At 41.2% G+C, this 23,033-nt stretch overlaps 1 protein-coding gene across 2 annotated transcripts in view; it reads left to right on the top strand.

The window, feature by feature from the left end:
• Nucleotides 1-23,033, top strand: part of lrfn5b (leucine rich repeat and fibronectin type III domain containing 5b) — a 71,622-nt gene that overhangs the window by 19,008 nt on the left and 29,581 nt on the right. For both annotated transcript variants that reach the window (XM_057822764.1, XM_057822765.1), the window contains exons 2-3: nucleotides 18,339-19,026; nucleotides 21,995-22,223. In XM_057822764.1, the coding sequence (XP_057678747.1) occupies nucleotides 18,353-19,026; nucleotides 21,995-22,223 (903 nt within the window). In that variant the 5' untranslated portion in view covers nucleotides 18,339-18,352. The remainder of the gene's footprint in view (nucleotides 1-18,338; nucleotides 19,027-21,994; nucleotides 22,224-23,033) is intronic.

Genomic DNA, 23,033 nt, shown 5'->3' with positions numbered 1-23,033 from the left:
TTGGTTAATTGGTTGTTTTTTGGCTAATCCTGCCAAGGGCGAGCGGAACAATACCTGCGGGCTTGGCCGGCTCACAACAAGAAATTGATGCAACGGAAGCATCAGCAGCATTAGTGTCAATGGCTGTCTCTCACCATTAGCAAGTAATAGCACCCTGACAATGTTCGGGGGGCTTTAAAGCAGAACCTCATTTGTTATCCGTGACTAAATTGTCCGGGTGCTCTCTCCTCAAGGGATTCTTTGTTATAAATGTCATTAGGGGATCTTGAAAATGAGCCCCCCCCCACCCCCTGATTGCATCTCACCTCCCCCTCACGCTCCCCTTATTAATGTGACGTTTCCAGTGTTTCCATGGCATCGCTGCTGTCACCCAAGAGTTATCGCATTCAGCGTCACAGCGCATACAGAAGTGTGAGGCAGGCGGACGCGCGGTATCCATGTTGGGTCACTTGCATAAACTGCGTTGCTGGAGCCATTTTACAGCCACCTTGCTCCTCATTAAGGCCAAATTTGAGATTTTTTGGGTGCTCTCCACCTGAGTCAGCAAATGCCTGATTATCGGACGGCTCTGAAGAATTATCCAGAGTGATCCCCCTGTGCTCCGGGGTGCACACGTATTGATAATTGAGCCAAATTTGAGCATTTTCTGTCACTTCTGATTCAAGTCAGCAACGGCTAGATTATTGGATGTCTTTGAAAGATTATCCTGAGCAAATATCCTGTGGTGTACCATGCATTCAGCAAAGTACAAACTGCTCGTTTATGAGCCATTCGGCCGAAACAGGACACTCCGGTCAGAAATTGAAAAATGAGATTTTCGGCTGTTCTCTCTGGGCTTTTCACGAGCATTCTGAAACTGCTAAGATATATGGAATCGGATTAGAATTGGCAAAGTCATCAGTTTTTTTTTTTTTTTTTTACTATTTCAAAATTGAGGAAAGTCAAGATAAGAAAATGGCCAAAAAAGCAGAAAGGCACGTTTGGCTTTATATCTTTTTAATTCAGACAAACTGACTTCTCTTCCACATTTTTATCATTTATGAACTATGGGTGCCACCATCCAGCCACCTGGCATATAGCCAAGGGCGTAGGTTTGCAAAGGGACGGCAGGGACATAACACTACCAACGTTTTAGGATGCTCAAATTGACCCCAACAACTTTCTAGCAACCTTATTTGCATTATATAATGACTTCAGTTACAGTATATTGGTAATTTTAGACTGTCTTCCAAAATATGTTGTAAGGAAAGAACTGATTCTACTCTTACTAAGTCAGTTGTTTTCATTAAGTTCAGACTTACATTTATCCCTTTTCGCTTGCCATTTTTTCCCTTAAATGCATGTTTGATTGGCTGATGACCTGCCCCCACTTCACCCCTTACCCACACACACGCGCACTCACAGCCCTGAGAGAAATACAACATTTTGATAACATGCCGCATTCTCCACCCCCTTCAAAGAGGAGGGATATCAGAAGTTTTTTTTTTTTTCGGCCGGCCACTGTAAGTAATGTAAAAAGATGTCAATTCGTTCAGGTGGGGAACACACCACTAATTTTGCTGCTGAAAGTCCGACCTACATCAGAGTTAGCATAACATTAAACTGTGTAAATTTGCTAACCCGCAAAACTCGAGAACTCGCAGAACACCGTTTTTTTTTTCTTCCTACTCTCATCTCATCCGGTCTTTCCCGTTCATTTTGCTTTTGCTGTTCTTTTTGTGAAATATTGACATTGCTGTCATGCTCATTAATGTTCCTCTCCGGTTCAAATTTAAAGGGTTGAACAGATGACATGTTTACGTCGCTAGAGTCATACTCTGGAAGGCGTAACCATGAGACGTCACCGCCCTGCGACATCAACAACAATGGCGACCTACATCCGGTAGCTAAACTAATTTGACAAATTGTATAAACGATACCATCCAGAGGGGGGTTTTAATATCAAATTATCTTAACTCATAATAACGTTTATCTTTTAAGAACTACAAATCTTTCTATCCGTAGATCCCTTTAAAACTTAAAAACTATATTCCAGTTTTTAGCATAATCTTACCTTTCTGTTTGACCCTCCCCAACATACACCCGGTGCGGCAGGGGTATGTGGGTATATTTTAACACTTAAACACTATGCGCATCATCATACTATTCTGTTTGACCCTCCCCTCGGCCAACCATGCCCCCGTTAAGGCCGCAAACCCCCAACCTTTTTTGCACCATGAACCGATGTGATGTGGGCCTTTTTTTCACGGACCGGTAACTTGTGGCAGAAAATTACAGTAAATATAAAATAACACGACACGGCTAAAAACAAACATTAAGTGCAGGGAAAATGTAACTCACCATACGCTGAATCAACCTTTTTCAACAGTGGCCTCTCCTAAAACTTGACGGCAAACATCCTTAGTCACAAGCATAACGAGTTCATCTCCAATCGTGAAAAGTTTCTTGTCTTTAGCAATACAGTTCGGCATGAGGTACTGTATGATGCTTTCAATGCATTTGCTTTTGTTGCCTCGTTTGCTAGCGTTTAGCCACATATTATGCAGAATAGACTTAAGAATAGAGTAGAACAGAACAGAATACAAGCTGTCCAACTATGTCACCGCCCGAAGCACACAGTCAAAAGCACCTAACGTTACTGTTTACATTAACTGACGCTGGGATGCTATAGGTGTACAAACACCCCAGTAATGGCGGCCAATCACTAAAGGGCGCCAAATCTCTACTTGGATTAGTCAATAGAGTAGACAGGCATATTGATGTGTCAAAAGGCAAAAGCCAGATTGCGGTCGTTAACAAATTATTTATTATTTTAGCATTCCCCTTATGTTCCGCCTCGTGCATGACTCTTGGCCTGGCCATTTCTTCGTAAGCATTGAAATTTCATTTGTTTTTTGCAAGCAGAATAGAATTGGCGAAGGAAACTCATTTTTACTGCTTCAAATTTGAGGAAAATCAAGATTTTAAAAAATGGATAAAATGGCCATAGAAGCCATGAAAACATCTTAAACAAACATCCTTATTTAAATGAAGAACTTCTCACCCTGATTTTTATCATTTATCGAATATTGGTGTATTGCATTTAGCAGGACTATAAGCCGCTACTTTTTATACTTAATTTTGAATCCTGCGGCTTATAGTCCAGTGCAGCTTATTTGCTGATTTATTTGGGTTAATAAGTAACACTTTATTTGGGCATGACTGAATGCTTATGACAGATGTTATTAAGAGTAATGCATAAAATTATGTCACTGACTCCATTTATGTCCAGCTCGGATAGTTTACATTCATTTAAAAATTTGATAATTTGATAAAATGTCTGTCATAAGCATTCATTAATGCTCATGGCAGTGTCATGTCATGTCGCCGCTTTCAAATAAAGTGTTACCAAATACCATAAATAGCAATTAATGAAACAACTGAAACAGCAACTGAAGAAATATTTAGCACAGAACATGAATTGATTGTTATTTACATCTGTAATGCTGCAATGCATGCTAAGAGGCATGTTGGAAAACAACAGTGTTGACAGCAGGTGGCAGCGGAGGTTGACTGTCTCCCCATGGGAGCAGTGATGGCCAAATGAAGCTTCTTGAAGAAATGAATGATGGTTCATTTGGTCTTCTGGGTCTTCAAGCGCAGCCCATCCCTCCTCCCGCAGCCCAGCAAAGGAGCCAGCTCCCCCCTCCCCGGGATCCAGGGTGGTCCCCCGGGTCACCCGCGCACCCATCAACCGGCCTTCAGGGATGGCAAGAGGGGATGCACCACCAACCCCACGCCTACCCCCACCACTGCCCGCCCACCCAGACCACGAGCCACAGTCGCAGCCTCCCAACCGGCACGGCACGTCACGGGACCCCCAGCGGCCCACCAAGCCCAGGGCAGGGTCCCCCGCCGGTGCAGGCATCACCCAGCCGATACACCGGCGCCCAGCCAGCAACCCGCGACGGAGCACAGGGCGGATATCCAGTCAGAGAAGAGAGGGGAAGGCGGAGACAGGAGAACTTGAGCTATTTTCTCAATTCTTGTGATCTGTCTGTTGATAAAAGCACCCTCAAACCAGGGGTCGCGTTAACCGAATATTGTCCGTCGTTGACCGTTTTTTTTAAACAGTGACAGAAAAAACTGAAGTCCATCTGTCATTTTGACAGGTTGCAATTCACACCCCAGACCACAGGGTGGCGAGTGAGCATATTAATTAGCTATTGTCTCTCTTGATGCACGACGTTGTTGGCCTCACTCGGAAAAAAGTCAAGGCAACTGAGTGTCCGGAGTTTCTTCAAAAAGCCCCAAAACGACGATGGTGTTGATAAAAGAGGTGAAAAAAAAGTGTGGTCGCAGAGCGCAGATTCAGCCTCCAGAACAACAGCAAAACGGCCATGAGAAGTCGTCTGTCCGAGGCAAAAGTCCAAAAGCTCATGACAATATCCTCTGCAGCAATCCCAGGCGTACCGCACGCAGGCTATTTTTAGACCGTGACGTCGCATCGTAAAGCGGAAGTAAAGCCGAAGTGGGACATTATAGACCCGCCCTCGCATAGACCCAACGTAAAAATTGCTACTTTTCTCCGGTAGTCTTTCAAAAACGAACATGCCGATCACGCATTGCTTTTTTGGAACTTATAGAAACGACTCTAGACATTACGACAGATGAATGATGTTTTCTTCATACATTTCCGGAACCAAAAACTCGGGAGGAAAAAAATGTGAAGACCGAATGAACTTGCGCGGACTTTTAACACCAGCTCGGCGAATCCATTCACGTTTCATATGCAGTAAACATTATGTTGGGTTGGCATGGTCTTTCAGAGGACAAAGAGGTAAGCCATTTTTATATTTTTAACTTATTTTTTTTGCGTAACGTTGTGCCGTACTGCTTCTGTCTGACAATGAATGACCTGAAAAGAATTACAATGGTATCTGACTGCCACTGTTACCGTTTAAGATGTGTTATCAATGAAAAAATTAAAAGTGTTCGTTGGCTGTCACTGAGTAGCATTTGCGATCGCTACACAAAGCTAACTAAATTACCCCCAAAAACGGTAAGAGACGTAGGACAACCAGAGGATATATAAGAAAGACAGGACTGATGGTAAAGGATAGCTTGTTGAAAAAGGAGAATGTCATTGTCAGTCGCGTCGATAAAAAAGCTAAAGCTATGCTTAGGTCGGCTCGTTTTTTCGTCTTTTTCAGCCTTCGACAATAAAGCCATTTCTTTAACTGAACATTTTAATGTTCTTCCACATCTTTGCCAGTCAATTTGGCACCAGGCACATCATTTTCAGAGAGAATTGGTAGATTTAGCGCTGTAAACATCTCCTTCGTACACGATTTCCATTCATTTCCTATTAAGTACAAACGGTGGCTTGTCCCTACTTAGCAACAGTAGCTAATGTCATGAATATTAATGAGCGGAAGTGACGTGTTGCTTGCGGTACGCCATTCAAGTCCATGCGCACCAGGAGGAAGGTGTGAGACTGCGTTCAGGCCATAGCAGGTGAACTGTTAATTTCATTGTTCCATATGTAGCCTACCTACTGGGGCCACAGTCAGCTGTTTTTGTCACTGTGGGGAAAAAAAAGTTAAATATTCATCTGCTTAATGTGTGATGGCACGGTGTGGATTTTCTGTTAAACTTGTTCGGACAGAATATTAATTAAAAATGAATGAAAACTAAATACTATTGAATATGTCATTATTATCATTTTAAAAATTTAACTGACGGGTAAAAATAGATTATGACCGGATTTTTATGACCCTGTCAGTCAAAATGACAGACAACGAAAATGTCTAGCGCAACCTCTGCCTCAAACACAATTTTACAATACAATTCCTTAACTAAAAGTTTTTCAGGTGAGGGTTTATTTGTAAATTATTTTGAATTTGCGATTTTACAACTCTCGGCCTGACGTTTTTTGAGCAGATTGGATGGAAAAATCAATCCTATGACAATCTTTTTCACCTCGCGTAGCCTTCCCTAGATTCCCGAGCTAGCCGAGTCTTTTGAGACACAAGCTGCACCAGCGGAAAACATTTCCACCTCGCCCCCCGGTCGTAAGGCGAGTCGCGCAACGCCAGGCTTTTTCTTCTCGGAGAAGGCCACCCATGGGAGAGCGTATATATTCTCTGCTACTGTACACCGCTGCTATTCTGCAGTCGTCTGTTTCCATAGCTGGGGGGTTGTGTGGCGAGCTGCCTCTATTAGGCAGCTATCCACCCACTGGCGCGCACGTGTGGGCGTGCGCTGTCAGTCTGTTGTGTTCTCCGGGGGCGCGAAGACAAGCTGGGAGGTAGTAAAGCAACATGTGATTGACTGGGCAGGAGATGACGGTCAGTGCGGTGTCTTTTTTTCAGTTTGTCAGGCTTATCTGGAGCGAAATGAGCGTGCCCAATGTGCAGGATAATGACTTTTGGGTGGCGGTGTGACATTTAAAAGATGAAGCGCGTGATTGATGAACCCGCTGATTGATTATCTGCTTATTTGTTCGCGTACCTGATGAGTGCAACCTGTTATGCAAATCCCAGCGGAACGCCTGTAATTAAATGCAAATAAGGGGGGGCGGCTGTGAATATCTCCTGTCCTGTTTTGGCGGTCAGGGGGATTCAGTGGCAACCATTCGCGTCACGTTCGGCTTGTTTTTCTACGGGAAGAAGGCGGAGAGAGAGAGCCAAAAAGCCTCATTCTCCACCCAGTGAATCAATATTACGTCTTGAGCGCAATTTGAGCCTGGAAGTTGCAGGTCGGCTCTGCCTCATTGCGCATCCACAAAGGCCTCGTCAGTCAGAGTCAGAGAAGCAAACAACATGGACGTGTGCTCAACACATACCGCTCTCTCTTCATTAACACAAATATTCACCTCATCAGCGTCAACGTAGAACTTGGCTCCACATTAATGACAGCATATACACTTGAGATACTCGTTAAAAACAAGATACTTCTCATCAACGTCAGTGGAGACTGAAGCTTTTGATTAACGAGTACGGATAAATCATAGGGGGAACGAAACTATAATTCTCTGAGATTTTAATACCCTACATTAGAGTTGTACACTCAATTCCGGTTTTGCTTCAAGACAAAATTTTAAACTATCTGGTCTGGTCTTTGGTTTGACACAGAAAAAGACTCAGTCTTTGTCTCGTTTCGGTCTCTAAAAGTCTTGATCTTGACTCATTGATCTCTTGTTTCGGGCAAGACTTTGTCTGGTTTTGGTTGTGGTCTTGAGCACAACACTGACCTAAATCCTCAGAAATATGAACTTCTATACCTCAGTTCCAGATCTTTTGTACCTTACATAAGCATTGTACATTCGAGTTTTGGTTCAAGACTATATCGTGAAGACTCTGGTCTGGTCTGGGACTCGACACCAAAAAGACTCAGTCTTTGTCTCGTTTCGGTCACTGTGTTGGCTTTGACTTCCAGAAGTCTTGATCTTCACTTGACTTAGGTCGGGCAAAATATGGTCTAGTTTTCGTCATGGTATTGAGCACAACCCTACCCAAGATCTTCAGCAACTTAAACTGCTGTACCTCAGATCCTACATCCACGTAAACTTCAATGCTTCAGATTCTGATCCACAGACATCCTCCATAGACCATTGATTACTGAACTTTGCATCTAACATTTTTACCTCAGATCCTCACCAACATTGGCTTTTGTGCCTCAGATTCTCATTAACATTAATTGTTATACATTGGATCCTCAGCAACCTGAACTGCTGTACCTCCAATCCTATATCCATATAAACTTCAATTCTTCATATCCTGATCCATAGACATCCTGTATAGACCATTGATAACTAAACATTGCATCAGAGTATACAGTGAGGAGCAGAAGTATTGCACCCCTTGTGATGTTGCAAGTTCACCCACCTAGAAAATAGGTAGAGGTCTGAAATTTCAATCATAGATGCATTTCCACTTATAGAGACATAATTTATTTAAAAAAAAAAAAAAAATCCGGATCTCACATTGTATGATTTTTCTATAATTTATTTGTAATTTATTGGTTTTAGGGTTAAGAATTTGCACCCCTGAGAATCAGCAATAATTATGACATTCAAAGGGTTGTCAATCTACCTTTAAAAAAGTCCACCTATACCCCATGAGTAACCACCCACCCACCACCCGTTTGAGCTCTTTATTGTCACTTGTGCACCCCACAGTCAGTCATAATCCAACTGCTACCACGGGCAAGACCAGAGAGCTTTTGAAATACACCAGAGAAAAAAAATGTTCAGCTCCACAAAGCCGGAAAAGGCTATGGGAATATAGAAAGCAGATTTATGAGAATAATTCAACAGTTGCAGCAATTGTTAGAAAATGGAAAAGGCTAAACATGACTGATAATCTACCTCAGACTGGGGCTACATGTAAAATCTCTCCTCGTGGGGCATCACTCATGATGACAAAAGTGAGGGCTCAGGCTAGAACTACACGGCAGGAGCTGGTCAATGCCCCGGAAGAAGCTGGATGCACAGTTTCAAAGGCTACTGTCAGTAGAACACTACGGTGCAAGTTTAAAATCATACATTGTTAAGAAGGTTCCCCTGTTGAAGCCAATACATGTGAAGGCCCGTCTGAAGTTTGCCAGGGACCATCTGAATGATGCAGAGGGGTCATGGGAGAAATTCATGTGGTCAGATGAGACCAAATTAGAAAAACTTCACTTGTCGTGTGTGGGACAAAAAGAAGGATGAGTGAAATGCCAAGAACACCATCCCCACTGTGCAGTACAGGGGTGGAAACCGCATGCTTTGGGGCTGCTTTTCGGCAAAAGGGACAGGACGACTGTACTGTATAAAGCAGAGGATGAATGGTGAAATGTATCGTCAGATTTTGAGCCAGAACCTCCTTCCCTTAGTCACAGACTTGAAGATAAGCGTGGCTGGATCTTCCAACATGACAATGATCCAAAGCACACAGCCAAGCTGATCAATTAGTGGCTGCATAAAAAGCATATCAAGGTTCTGGAGTGGCCTAGCCAGTCTCCAGACCTCAATCCAATAGAAAATCTTCGGATGGAGCTGAAACTTGGTGTTTCTCAACAACAGCCCCAAAACCTGACAGATCGAGAGAAGATTTGTGTGGAGGAATAGGCCAAAATCCTTGTTTCCATATGTGAAAACCTGGTGAAGAACTACAGAAAGCATCTGAATTCTGTAATAGCAAAAAATGGCTTCTGCACTAAATATTAGCACAGATTTTTCAGGGGTACAAATACTTATGAACCCCAGTAAATTACATTATTGAAAAATCATACAATGTCAGTTTCGGATTTTTTTTCTTATTAGATTATGTCTTTGGAAGTGAAAATGCATCTATGATTGAAATTTCAGACCTCGACCTATTTTCTAAGTGGGTGAACGTGCAAAATCACAAGGGGTGCAAATACTTATGCTCCTCACTGTATATACATTTAGTAGAAATATATTTCCTTTTATTCACAATAATCATACCTGGGAGCAGCCACATTGCTTTTCTTCCATTTTCAAACAGGCTCTTTGTCCTCTTGCCAGTGTATGTTATCTGATCAGGGGTGGGGGTTGCACATTCCAAGCAAGTCTGGGGAGGGAATTAACCTCCCCAAGTTCAGGGGAAGAAAAAGGGTAGGCACTGGGAGGTATGTGTCCCGGTACCGGTATGTGTCTCTGTGTCTTGTCTGTCTTTAAGTGTAAATTTTTTTTTTTTTTTTTTAAATTCCTGAATTCTGTGTCATCATCTCCTGCTCGTTATAAGAATTAAACAACCTGTAACAAGGAAAAATGTACTCTTTTCCTTCAATTTCTACTAGAGATGCCGATCGATCGGGTCCGATCACTTCATTTTCAAAGTATCGGAATCGGCAAAAAAACATCGGACATGCCTTTTTAAATTTTTTTTTTTTTTTTTTTTATTAAATCGTTTTCTAATTGTATTTAACATTACAGACATAATATGTTACACTCATCCAGAGTCTTTAGTTTGGGCTTAAGGTAGGGTTATCAAATTTATCCCGTTAACGGAGGTAATTACTTTTTTTTTTTTTTAAATTATCACGTTAAAATATTTAATGCAATTAATGCATTTGCTGCATGACCCACTCACGCTTTGTCGTGTTCAATCTGTAATGGCACCGTTTTACCAATATATAGAGCTAAAAGGCAGCGTAAAATGAGTAGAGTGAATTTTGGCAGCCTTTGGAGCCTTTTTTTAATTGGCTAAAGCCTTACAATCCCTCTCCCTACGATTAGAAATATCGTGGGAAGCAATATGGGGAAGAAAGGTAGTAATTGATCTTTCTCTTAAGACCCTATGTTATTTCCCAACGCAGAGAAGATATATCAATTGGTACCACTACGCACAGTCATGGTTGCACTTCAATCATGCATTTGGGCAGAACAGTTAAATGGCTACAGTATCATTTACTGAGAGCTCATCAAATACACTAGATGGCAATATTTAGTCACAATATACAAAGTCACATTTATCCTTTAAGAATTACAAGTCTTTCTATCCGTGGATCCCTTTCACAGAAAGAATGTTAATAATGTAAATGCCATCTTGAGGATTTATTGTCATAATAAACAAATACAGTACTTATGTACTGTATGTTGAATGTATATATTCGTCCGACTTTTATTCATCTTTTTCTTATTGCATTGCCAAAATGTATATGATCGGGAAAAATGATCGGGAATGATTGGAATTGAATCGGGAGCAAAAAAAAGCAATCAGATCGGGAAATATCGGGATCGGCAGATATTCAAACTAAAACGATCGGATCGGGAGCAAAAAAACATGATCGGAACAACCCTAATTTTTACCTTAGATCCTCATCAACAACTGCCGTACATCAGATTCTCATCAATATTAACCTGGATTCTAATAACAATGATCTTTTCAATCTTAAATCCTTATTTACAGGAACCTATATATGTCAAATCCTCATCACCATGAACTTCAATCACGAAAATCCTAAAAACAGCAAACTTCTCCATCTCAGATCATTATCAATCCGAACCAACAGAGCATAGTACTGTTTATACAATTAAATAAAATCCTCATGAATATACACCCCTGGCAAATAAAAAATTTGGCAGGTGTAATAATACAATTGTAAGTATGCTTCGGTCTCTTCGGGATGACTCTCTGCTGATGGTTTAGCGTGATGAGCTTTTTTAATTTCTCAGCCAAAAACACTTATTGCATCTGAAATGTTTTCATTTAGATGGTCCGGTGAGATCCTAGACTGTAAAAACCTTCTACTCTTGTACTTTCTCCTCATGAAGACATTACTTTTACGTAAGTTAATGACCTGATCTTGGATCTGGAAACATGGACTGACAGGCATTTCTAGCTTTCTCTTTTCAACTCCATGAGGACGCCTCAACATTCGCACGTCATGATAATTTTTGTGCGAGGGTGTCTCCTCACTGCAGCTTGATCAGCAGCACTCATAAGATTTGTCATACCCAGCAGGCTTGCTGCGCCAGTATCATTTCTCCGTTATCATCATCATCACGGCGCATTTCAAATCTGACCTCCTTCTGTCCGACATTTTCCTCGCCTGTCAAAGTGTAACCGCGGTCGACGACCCTCCTGAAACGCCGCCATCCCGCCTGATGTTTTCTTCCTGCCCGGAATGTCGAAGTTATTAGACACATGTTGGCTTATGGAATAACGGCAGTATTCATTTGGCGGGGCTTCGTGCTGAGGCCAGACTTTTATCCACGCTGTCAAGACGCAGTGCCGACAATGGAGGCATTACGAGCAAACCACCCAGCCATAATCATAAATCAGACCTTTCTCATCTGTATTTAAAGGTTAGTCTGTAGATTTTTACTGCAGTTGTGGGATAGGGATCTCTTGTTCTCAGAATTTGATTGGATTGGTCTTCACTTTGGTGGCATATCACAGGGGTTCCCAACCTATTCCACTAAGGCACACTGTGGGTGCAGGATTTCATTCTTACCAAACAAGATGACAACACTTTTTCCCCAATCTGGTGTTTTACAAGTGCAATCAGTTGATTGCAGTCAGGTGTGGCTTGTTTTAGCAGAAGCCTCATTGGTTCAACTGTCTCTGCTGGATCGGCTGGAACAAAAACCAGGACCCACAGTGTGCCTTGAGGACTGGGTTGAAAACCCCTGGCATATCAGACAGAAAAATGACTCCAAATTTCAGCTCTTGACAGTCACTATACGATCCCCACTTTACGCTCCATCCCCTCCGACAAGGTCTCGGGATTTATCAAATGGATCTCTCCTTATCCCTCATTTCAACTGTGTCATAAGTAAGAGTGGAGAGAGAGACAAAAATCAATGGCGCGGCAGAGCACATCGTCGCAGAGACACCGGGCCCGAATCATCCCGTCTTTTTGGCCGCGCGATCCTGGGGGATAACCGTCTAATTCCGATCAGCCCCCGGGATGGACACTTCAGACTTTCATCCCTGTGTACGCAATAGGGGTGTGACAAAATATCGAAATGGTGATATTCAGTGGGGCAAATAAGTATTTAGTCAACCACCAATTGTGCAAGTTCTCCTACTTGAAAAGACTAGAGAGGCCTGTCAACATGGGTAAACCTCAACCATGAGAAACAGATTGTGGGAAAAAAAACTGAAAATCACATTGTTTGATTTTTAAAGAATTTATTTCCAAATTACAGTGGAAAATAAGTATTTGGTCACTTACAAACAAGCAAGATTTCTGGCTGTCCAAGAGGTCTAACTTCTTCGAACGGGGCTCCACTCGTTAACTGTATTACCTGTTTTAACTCATTATCGGTATAAAAGACACCTGTCCACAACCTCAGTCAGTCACACTCCAAACTCCACTATGGCCTAGGACAGGGTTCACAAAATCCGGACCTCGCAGCCACTTTTCCTGTTGTGTTTTCCATGTCTCCTTCCTCCAATACACCTGAATCAAATAATCAGGATCATTATCAGGCTTCTGGAGAGGTCGCTGATGACATAATCATTTGATTCAGGTCGGTTAGGGGAGAGAGACGTGGAAAACACGACAGGATAGATGGCACCGAGGTCAGGATTTAGTGAACCCTGGCCTAGACCAAAGAGCTGTCGAAGGACACCAGAGATAAAATTGTGGACCTGCACCAGGCTGGGAAGACTGAATCTGCAATAGGTAAAACGCTTGGTGTAAAGAAATCAACTGTGGGAGCAATTATTGGAAAATGGAGGGCATGAAAGACCACTGATGATCTCCCTCGATCTGGGGCTCCATGCAAGATCTCACCCCGTGGCATCAAAAATGATAACAAGAACGGTGATCAAAAATCCCAGAACCACACGGGGGGACCTAGTGAATGACCTACAGAGAGCTGGGACCACAGTAACAAAGGCTACTATCAGTAACACAGTGCGCCGCCAGAGACTCAAATCCTGCACTGCCAGACGTGTCCCCCTGCTGAAGCCAGTACACGTCCAGGCCCGTCTGCGGTTCGCTAGAAAGCATTTAGATGATCCAGAAGAGGACTGGGAGAATGTGTTATGGTCAGATGAAACCAAAATAGAACTTTGGGTCTGGTTGGGGGCCCCCCTACTGGTTGGGGGCCTAAGGCGATCGCCTACTTCACCTGAATAGTAGATCCGCCTATGCCAAGAGGTTCCCACTCCAAGTACGCAAACATAAAAGGGGCGGCATTAGCGAATCAGAAAGGGGGGATCGGCGTTTGTAGGCGGGCTTGCGAACATAAGTGCCTTTCGAATGGCGTACGTCACTTCCGCTCATTAATATTCATGACATTAGCTACTGTTGCTAAGTAGGGACAAGCCACCGTTCGTCCCTAATAGGAAATGAATGGAAATTGTGTACGAAGGAGATGTTTACAGAGCTAAACCTACCAATTCTCTCTGAAAATGATGTGCCAGGTGCCAAATTCACTGGCAAAGATGTGGAAGAACATAAAATGTTCAGTTAAAGAGATGGCTTGAGTGTCGAAGGCTGAAAAAGATGAAAAAAACAAGCCGACCTAAGCATAGCCTTAGCTTTTTTATAGACGTGACTGACAATGACATTCTCCTGTTTCAACAAGCTATCCTTTACCATCTGAACAGATGCACATATATACTCACGTACTATTATACTCTTGTATGCATATTTACTCATATATTTAACCAGATATATACTCTTTCTGCGAACAACCTAAAACACAGTGTTCTTTGTTTCTACCACATACCATCTGGACTTAATTATCTCTTTGTGCTGGTCAGAGAACTCTTCAACCCCCAACAGCCAGACTGACATTACATTATGTCCATATAATGCTGTGATTGTAATCTGACTTTCTTTATACGGGATGAGAAGGGGGGTCGGGGTACTTCCACATAGGTCATATCGGTGGAATGTCCTGGCCGGCCACTTGATTTCCTCAATAAATGTACTTTGACATTTTCTGTTTTCTGTAGAATTGTGTGCCGTCCACTTCCTGCTTATCCACGAGAATAAAAGAACCTGAGAAAAGAGAAATCGTCTTTGACAGTTTTTACACGACTATTTTTCTTCACATCAGCCCTGTCTTTCTTATATATCCACTGGTTGTCCTACGTCTCTGACCGTTCTTGGGGGTAATTTAGTTAGCTTTGAGTAGCGGTCGCAAGTGCTACTCAGTGACAGCCAACAAACACTTTAATTTTTTCATTGATAACAAATCTTAATTCTATAATATATTTACACTTCCCTGTTACTAAAGTTGTTTATATACTGTATATATATATATATATATATATATATATGTATATATACACACTCACCAGCCACTTTATTAGGCACACCTGTCCAACTGCTCGTTAACACTTAATTTCTAATCAACCAATCACATGGCGGCAACTCAGTGCGTTTAGGCATGTAGACATGGTTTAAGACAATCTCCTGCAGTTCAAACCGAGCATCAGTATGGGGAAGAAAGGTGATTTGAGTGACTTTGAACGTGGCATGGTTGTTGGTGCCAGAAGGGCTGGTCTGAGTATTTCAGAAACTGCTGATCTACTGGGATTTTCACGCACAACCATCTCTAGGGTTTACAGAGAATGGTCCGAAAAAGAAAAAATATCCAGTGAGCGACAGTTCTGTGGGCGGAAATGCCTTGTTGATGCCAGAGGTCAGAGGAAAATGGCTAGACTGGTTCGAGCTGATAGAAAGGCAACAGTGACTCAAATAACCACCCGTTACAACCAAGGTAGGCAGAAGAGCATCTCTGAACGCACAGTACGTCGAACTTTGAGGCAGATGGGCTACAGCAGCAGAAGACCACGCAGGGTGCCACTCCTTTCAGCTAAGAACAGGAAACTGAGGCTACAATTTGCACAAGCTCATCAAAATTGGACAATAGAAGATTGGAAAAACGTTGCCTGATCTGATGAGTCTCGATTTCTGCTGCGACATTCGGATAGTAGGGTCAGAATTTGGCGTCAACAACATGAAAGCATGGATCCATCCTGCCTTGTATCAACGGTTCAGGCTGGAGGTGGTTGTGTAATGGTGTGGGGAATATTTTCTTGGCACTCTTTGGGCCCCTTGGTACCAATTGAGCATCGTTGGAACACCGCAGCCTACCTGAGTATTGTTGCTGACCATGTCCATCCCTTTATGGCCACAATGTACCCAACTTCTGATGGCTACTTTCAGCAGGATAAGGCGCCATGTCATAAAGCTGGAATCATCTCAGACTGGTTTCTTGAACATGACAATGAGTTCACTGTACTCAAATGGCCTCCACAGTCACCAGATCTCAATCCAACAGAGCATCTTTGGGATGTGGTGGAACGGGAGATTCGCATCATGGATGTGCAGCCGACAAATCTGCACCAACTGTGTGATGCCATCATGTCAATATGGACCAAACTCTCGGAGGAATTCTTCCAGCACCTTGTTGAATCTATGCCACGAAGAATTGAGGCAGTTCTGAGGCAAAAGGGGGTCCAACCTGTTACTAGCATGGTGCACCTAATAAAGTGGCCGGTGAGTGTATATATATATATATATATATATATATATATATATATATATATATATATATATATATATATATATATATATATATATATATATATGTATATATATGTATATGTATATATATTAGGGCTGTCAAACGATTAAAATTTTTAATCGAGTTAATTACAGCTTAAAAATGAATTAATCGTAATTAATCGCAATTAATCACAATTGAAACCATCTATAAAATATGCCATATTTTTCTGTAAATTATATATATATTCTGTAAAATAAATTGTTGGAATGGAAAGATAAGACACAAGATGGATATATACATTCAACATACGGTACATAAGGACTGTAGTGGGCATTTCACTCTACTGTCATTTAAATCTGTCTATGCTGTCCTCACGCCGAAGCGTCTACTTTTTCCAAAGCTAGACAGCTAGTGAACGACGCCTTAATAATCAGACTTCTTCCTTTTTCATCTGATTTATTAATAAAATGGCCTCAAACCATTGTCCTCTTTAGACCGTCGTAAAAATCTTGTCCAAGGATCATATAAGCACAACATTACAACGTAGGCGTCAGCCCGAGACGTCTTGCAGCCATATTGAACTGGCACGAAAACAATAAACCATGTCGCAAAGCGACCACAAGAGTTCGCTGTTAGACAGCACAAAAAGCCTTGCTGTAAAACTTACCAAAAGGCAGAATACTGTCTGAGTGGGACATGTGCGTTAATTGCGTCAAATATTTTAACGTGATTAATTAAAAAAATTACCACGCATTAACGCGATAATTTTGACAGCCCTAATATATATATATATATATATATATATATATATATACATATAAACAGAAACGGTAACAGTGGCAGTCAGATACCATTGTAATTCTTTTCAGGTCATTCAATGTCAGACAGAATCAGTACGGCACAACGTTATGCTAAAAGAACAAGTTGAAAATATAAAAATGGCTTACCTCTTTGTCCTCTGAAAGACCATGCCAACCCAACAAAATGTTTACTGCATATGAAGTGTGAATTGATTCACCGAGCTGGTGTTAATAAAGTCCGCGCAAGTTGATTCGGTCTTCACATTTTTTCCTCCCGAGTTTTTGGTTTCCGGAAACATATGAAGAAAACATCCTTCATGTGTCGTAATGTCTAGAGTCGATTCTACAAGTTCCAAAAAAGCAATGCGTGATCGGCAAGTTCGTTTTTGAAAGATTACCGGAGAAAAGTAGCACAAATTAAGTTGTGTCTATGCGAGGGCGGGTCTATAATGTCCCTCTTCGGCTTTACTTCTGCTTTACGATGCGACGTCACGGTCTAAAAATAGCATGCGTGCGGTACGCCAAGTAGTGCCGCAGAATCGGCGACATCACAGAAAACGAAAACAGTGAAGTTCAACACTTGATTCTTCTATCCTGTCATGTTGTGTTAATAGCAATTGTCACCGTCTGATGAGTATTTTATAAGCCTGTTAAGTTTCCACTCAAGTTTCTCGTCCCGATGCAGCAATTTTCATAGAAACTGCGTAAAAGGGAATAAAGTCTGAAAAGCAGGATTGGCGCGACATAAACCGCTTTCGCATTATCATCAAAGCTGCTTTTTTTTTCTCCTTCAGACGTTGCTGTGTGAAATATCGAAAAGTCAAGCTCCGGGTGTTTTTTAGTCGATCTGCAAACAGGGCTTAAGCAAACACATCTTGTTTTATTTGGAAGAGGAAGAGACAACAGCTTTCTGATTGTTCCATCGTGACGGAACAATGCTGACGAGGGCCATTACTAATAGTTTAGGTTACACGGGCCAGCACTACTGATAATGAAGGCCCGGGGTGGATTACACTGACATGGCGGCACATGCTCTAGAGATGGAAATGTGATTTGACAAAAAACAACAATGACTGGAAGCAGTACAGCCAAGCGAAATGCCAGAAAATGAAGAGAATCGACTCTAGGGAATAAATTAATACAATTTCATGGAACATGAAATACGAGTTCGGTTGTACATTTATGTCTAGTTGGCCCCGACAACACACTACGGGGTAAAATGACGCTTTTTAAAAAAACGGTGCTCAACAGCTCCCAAAAATCATACAACACAAAGCAGTCACGCGGCTCTGTGAAGTCTGCAGGTGACTAATTAGTTCCACGTCTAATTTGCACCGCATTCATCGTTTGCTGACCCCCTGCTTACAATTTGGACACAGTGCTGAGCCGATGATTCTATTTACAATCGAGTTGTAAAGCGCTTCAGGCTCAAAAGCGTCTCCGTCTTGAAAGGGGCGAATTCCCCCAGCAAGACAAATGAATGTTTAATAGCGATGACAGCGCTGCGCAGTCTCTGCTCGATAAACCATTTCCTTCTATCTGTGTTTCTTTCTTCCTTATCTTTGCAGGCGTAACCACGTGAATGACAAGTCCAATGGAGATCCTCCTGCTTTATCTGATGGTCCTCTGTGCGGCTGTCAAAGCCCACAAGGTTCAAGTCTGCCCAAAGCGTTGCGTGTGCCAGGTGCTCAACCCCAATTTGGCCACGTTGTGCGACAAAAAGGGGCTTCTGTTCGTGCCTCCCAACATCGACCGGCACACGGTTGAAATGCGGCTGGGGGATAACTTTGTCACCAGCGTCAAACGCAAGGATTTCGCCAACATGACTAAGCTAGTGGACCTGACGCTTTCCCGAAACACCATCGGGACTATCGTGCCACACGCCTTTAAGGACCTGGAGAACCTACGGGCGCTCCACTTGGACAGCAACCGGCTAACGCGAATCACCAACGACACTTTCAGCGGCATGTCAAAGCTGCACCACCTAATCCTCAACAACAACCAGCTCACGCACATCCAGATCGGCGCTTTCAACGACCTGACGGCCCTTGAAGAGTTGGATCTGTCCTACAACAACCTGGAGAGCGTCCCTTGGGTGGCTATCCAGAGAATGTCAAGCCTCCACACACTCAACTTGGACCATAACATGCTCAGCTACATCCCCGAGGGCACTTTTGCGGGCCTGCAGAAGCTCAAGAGGTTGGACGTGACCTCCAACAAGCTCCAGAAGCTACCCCCTGACCCCATTTTCCAGAGGTGAGGGGAAATTATGAGAAGTTTTCATACGGGTTCCAAGTCATTGACCATCAGTTAACGGAACACGGGGCCAATCCGTAGGGGGCCTACTTTCAAAAATTTAAAATTCAAATATTTTCAAAACGGGCAACTCCCTTAAGTATATATGAGTCGGTAACACTTTACAATAAGGGCCCCAAATTAACATTAGTTAATGCATTTTTAGACAGTAACTCATGTTTAAGTAACATGACAATAATTCATTTCATCCCTTATCTAACATTTATTAATATATTAATTAACATGAATTAATGCATTAGTTAATGCATTTTAAGACAATAACTAATGTTTAAGTAACATTACAATAATTACAATAATTGCTTATCTAACATTTATTAATATATTAATTAACATGAGTTAATGCATTAGTTAATGCATTCGTTAATGCATTTGTTAATGCATTCGTTAATGCATAACCAGACAGTAACTAATAATTTGGTAAAATTAAAAAAAAAATATAGGCCTATATAGGGTTAGAGTTAGTTAACTTTAGCATGTATAATTTCTTAGTTAAGGGACACATGTGCTACACTTTACAATAAGGGTCCAAAAAGGCTTCAGTAATGGTTAATAAAGGTTAAGGGGGGTGGGGGGTGGGGGGGGGTAACTTAAGCATTTATAATTTCTTAGTTAAGGGATACGTGTGCTACACTTTACAATAAAGGTCCAAAAAGCATTCAGTAATGGTTAATAAAGGTTAGGGGGCGGGGGGGGGGGGGGGGGGGGGGTGTTGTAACTTACGCATTTATAATTTCTTAGTTAAGGGACATATGTGCTACACTTTACAATAAGGGTCCAGAAAGCAATCAGTAATGGTTAATAAAGGTTAAGAGGGGGGAACTTAAGCATGTATAATTTCTTAGTTAAGGGATACGTGTGCTACACTTTACAATAAGGGTCCAAAAAACATGAAGTAATGGTTAATTAAGGTTAAGTAATACTTAACTAAGAAATTATAAATGCTAAGTTAGCAAACTCTAACCCTATATAGGCCTATATATATAATTTTACCAGATCATTAGTTACTGTCTGGTTATGCATTAACTAATGCATTAGCTAATGCATTAACTCATGTTAATTAATATATTAATAAATGTTGGAAAAGCAATTATATGAATTATTGTAATGTTACTTAAACATTAGTTATTGTCTAAAAATGCATTAACTAATGTTAATTAAGGGACCCTAATTGTAAAGTGTTACCTATGAGTCTCCATGAGCAGCGACATAAAAAAATTCAAAGTCGTTCCCTGATAAAATCCTGATTATTCTTTTATATAAGGATAACAAAACTTAAAATGGCTATCAAATTAACAAATTTTACTCTAGATGCAAAAAAAAAATATTATCAAATGCAGTGATAATCACCTATATTTTCAGTATCAATAGCAATATTTAACATATTATATAGGTTTTTACCCGAAATAGCGACTTTTTTTTTTTTTTTTTTAAATTTATTGTTTTCAACAACAAATAAATCACTCAGTTTTCAAATCAGAAACGTAATACTTGAAGAAAGCACGCAGAACCATATTAATTTTACTCAAATGTTTTTTTTGAATTTTTATACATACAATCACAACTTATTTAGGTTGAATTCCGATGTTACTATTGCCTCAGCGCGGAGGCATGTCTTGCCGGCTAACATCGTTTTTAGATTGAAATGTTACATAAAATAAAACACGTAAAAAAAAAAAGCGATTTTTTTGTATGGACGTAGAAATGTCTAAATTACTAATTTTTTGTCAAAAAACGGGCAGTTGGCCAAAAATGACCTGATTACCATTTTATTGCAAAATTACGCTACTGTGTATGAATACAAAATACAACATGGCAGCCATGACAAAACAAAGAACTTTTTAAGTTGAAAATTATAGTAAATAAATGCGTAAATCCAGGAATTTCTATAGATATGAACATAAAACAGTGTAGATTCTTGGTAAAAAGCAAAAAAAAAAAAAGTTATCGTTCATTTTACGTAAATATTTCGAGCTCAAGTTACGCTATAGTGTATGGATAAAAAACCAGCATGTTGGCTGTCACAAAACAAAGCGCTATTTAATTTGAAAGTTCTCGGAAATACATTCGTAAATACAGGAATTTCTATAGATATGAACCTAAAACGGTGTAGATTCCTTGCCAAAACAAAACAAACAAACAAAACAAACAAACAAACAAAAAAAACAGGCAGTTATCATTCATTTTACGTAAATATTTCAAGCTAAAGTTACGCAGTTGTGTATAGATACAAAATACAATGTGGCGGCTGTCACAAAGCAAAGAGCTTTATAAGTTGAAAATTCTTGTAAATAAATGCGTAAATCCTGGAATTTCAATAGATATGAGCATAAAACTGTCTAGATTCTTGGTCAAAAGCAGAAAACCGGGCAGCTATAATTTATTTTACGTAAATATTTCAAGCGAAAGTTAGGCTAATTTTTTCCCATGCATTTGTTTCACAATGTTTCCAAGTGCATGCATGGTGCTATTATATATAATAATTACCCTGAATCCGCAACCAAATTATTCTTGAGACACTCCTGCCTGCTTGTATGCAGTAAAACGTCCGTCCTTTTTCCACCTAAATCCTGCGTGAGTTTTATCATAATGAAAGCCACCTCAACGCTCTGCCTGGGTCGGCCCCCTCCAGGAAGGTGTTGCGCAATGTTTGTAGGAGCTGTCTCGTCAACTGATGGTCACGTCTATGTTCCAAGTTACTTTAACAAGTACTGTAGCAAATACGTAACTGCGCATCATTTCTTGTTCAAACTGGAGTTTGAACCTGTGGCAGTCAAGCATGCTGACTACTGAGCTAATAGCCAAGTTATTTGAACTTTACAATTCTGGCAACCACAGCTACCAGTATTTAACAGTTAATTCAACATTATTTCATACAGTGAAACCTTTAAACCTCTGCCCTTTTCCGCAGAGCGGGAGTCCTAGCCACCTCGGGGATCATGGGACCGACATCTTTCGCGTTAAGCTTCGGCGGGAACCCGCTGCGGTGCAACTGCGAGCTCCTCTGGCTGCGGAGGTTGCGGCGCGAGGACGACCTGGAGACCTGCGCTTCGCCTCAGCACCTCGCTGGACGCTATTTCTGGACCGTGTCGGAAGAGGAGTTCCTGTGCGAGCCTCCTCTCATCACCAGGCACTCTCAGGTGTGACCCACAAACTCTCACTTAATCCGCTGTAGCTTCACATCAAATATCACAGTTGGCAGACTTTTAAAGCTCGCGGGACGTCCCTGGGGCTCTCAACTATCGGGATATTGTAAAATAGTTTTTTTGTAGACAACTTTTACCCATCAAAAGGTGCACTTATACATAATAAGTGGACTGAAGTTGAACGGTTTTCCTAGAGACTATCAGATGTAAGTTCGACTACAACTGTTATTTCTCCAACTAATGTTATTAAGAATATTACTCCCACTACATGTGTTAATTGAAGATTTGCCTCATTCTTGCCTTGACTCAAAAACAGCCAACCAACAGCAGGAAATGTAGGTTATGAACTCAGCTGGCACCTTTTATTCTGTTTGTAGTTTATTTGGAGTGAAGTGTTGATTTCAGGTTAAAAACCTTTGAAGAAACTAACATGCATGCATGAAACAAATTCATAATTATGAGTCGTTCCTTAACAAGAATAAACACATGGCAAAATCTCGTTTAGCCTTGCTAACGTTTAGTAAATTAGTTGGGCTAAAGCTAACCAAATTTACAGATTACTTGAATTTTAGCATTTACAATTATCATGCTATCGTTCCCCTGTTAAGATAACAGTAAAGTTAATAGAGTACATTAGGGTGACCAAACGTCTTCTTTTGCTCAGACATGTCCACTTTTCACGTCCTATCTGTGGCGTCCGGCCGGGTTTTATTAATTCATGAAAATGTTCGGTTTTCATTATTTTTCACGAACAAATTAGCGTGTGTTGAAATTGACTGACACTTTGCACATATTACTACGGTA

This window comes from Corythoichthys intestinalis, chromosome 19, assembly GCF_030265065.1.
Source record: "Corythoichthys intestinalis isolate RoL2023-P3 chromosome 19, ASM3026506v1, whole genome shotgun sequence".
Taxonomy (NCBI): domain Eukaryota; kingdom Metazoa; phylum Chordata; class Actinopteri; order Syngnathiformes; family Syngnathidae; genus Corythoichthys; species Corythoichthys intestinalis.
The sequence above is the reverse complement of the archived record's forward strand: the minus strand, read 5'-3'. Positions and strand labels throughout refer to the sequence as shown.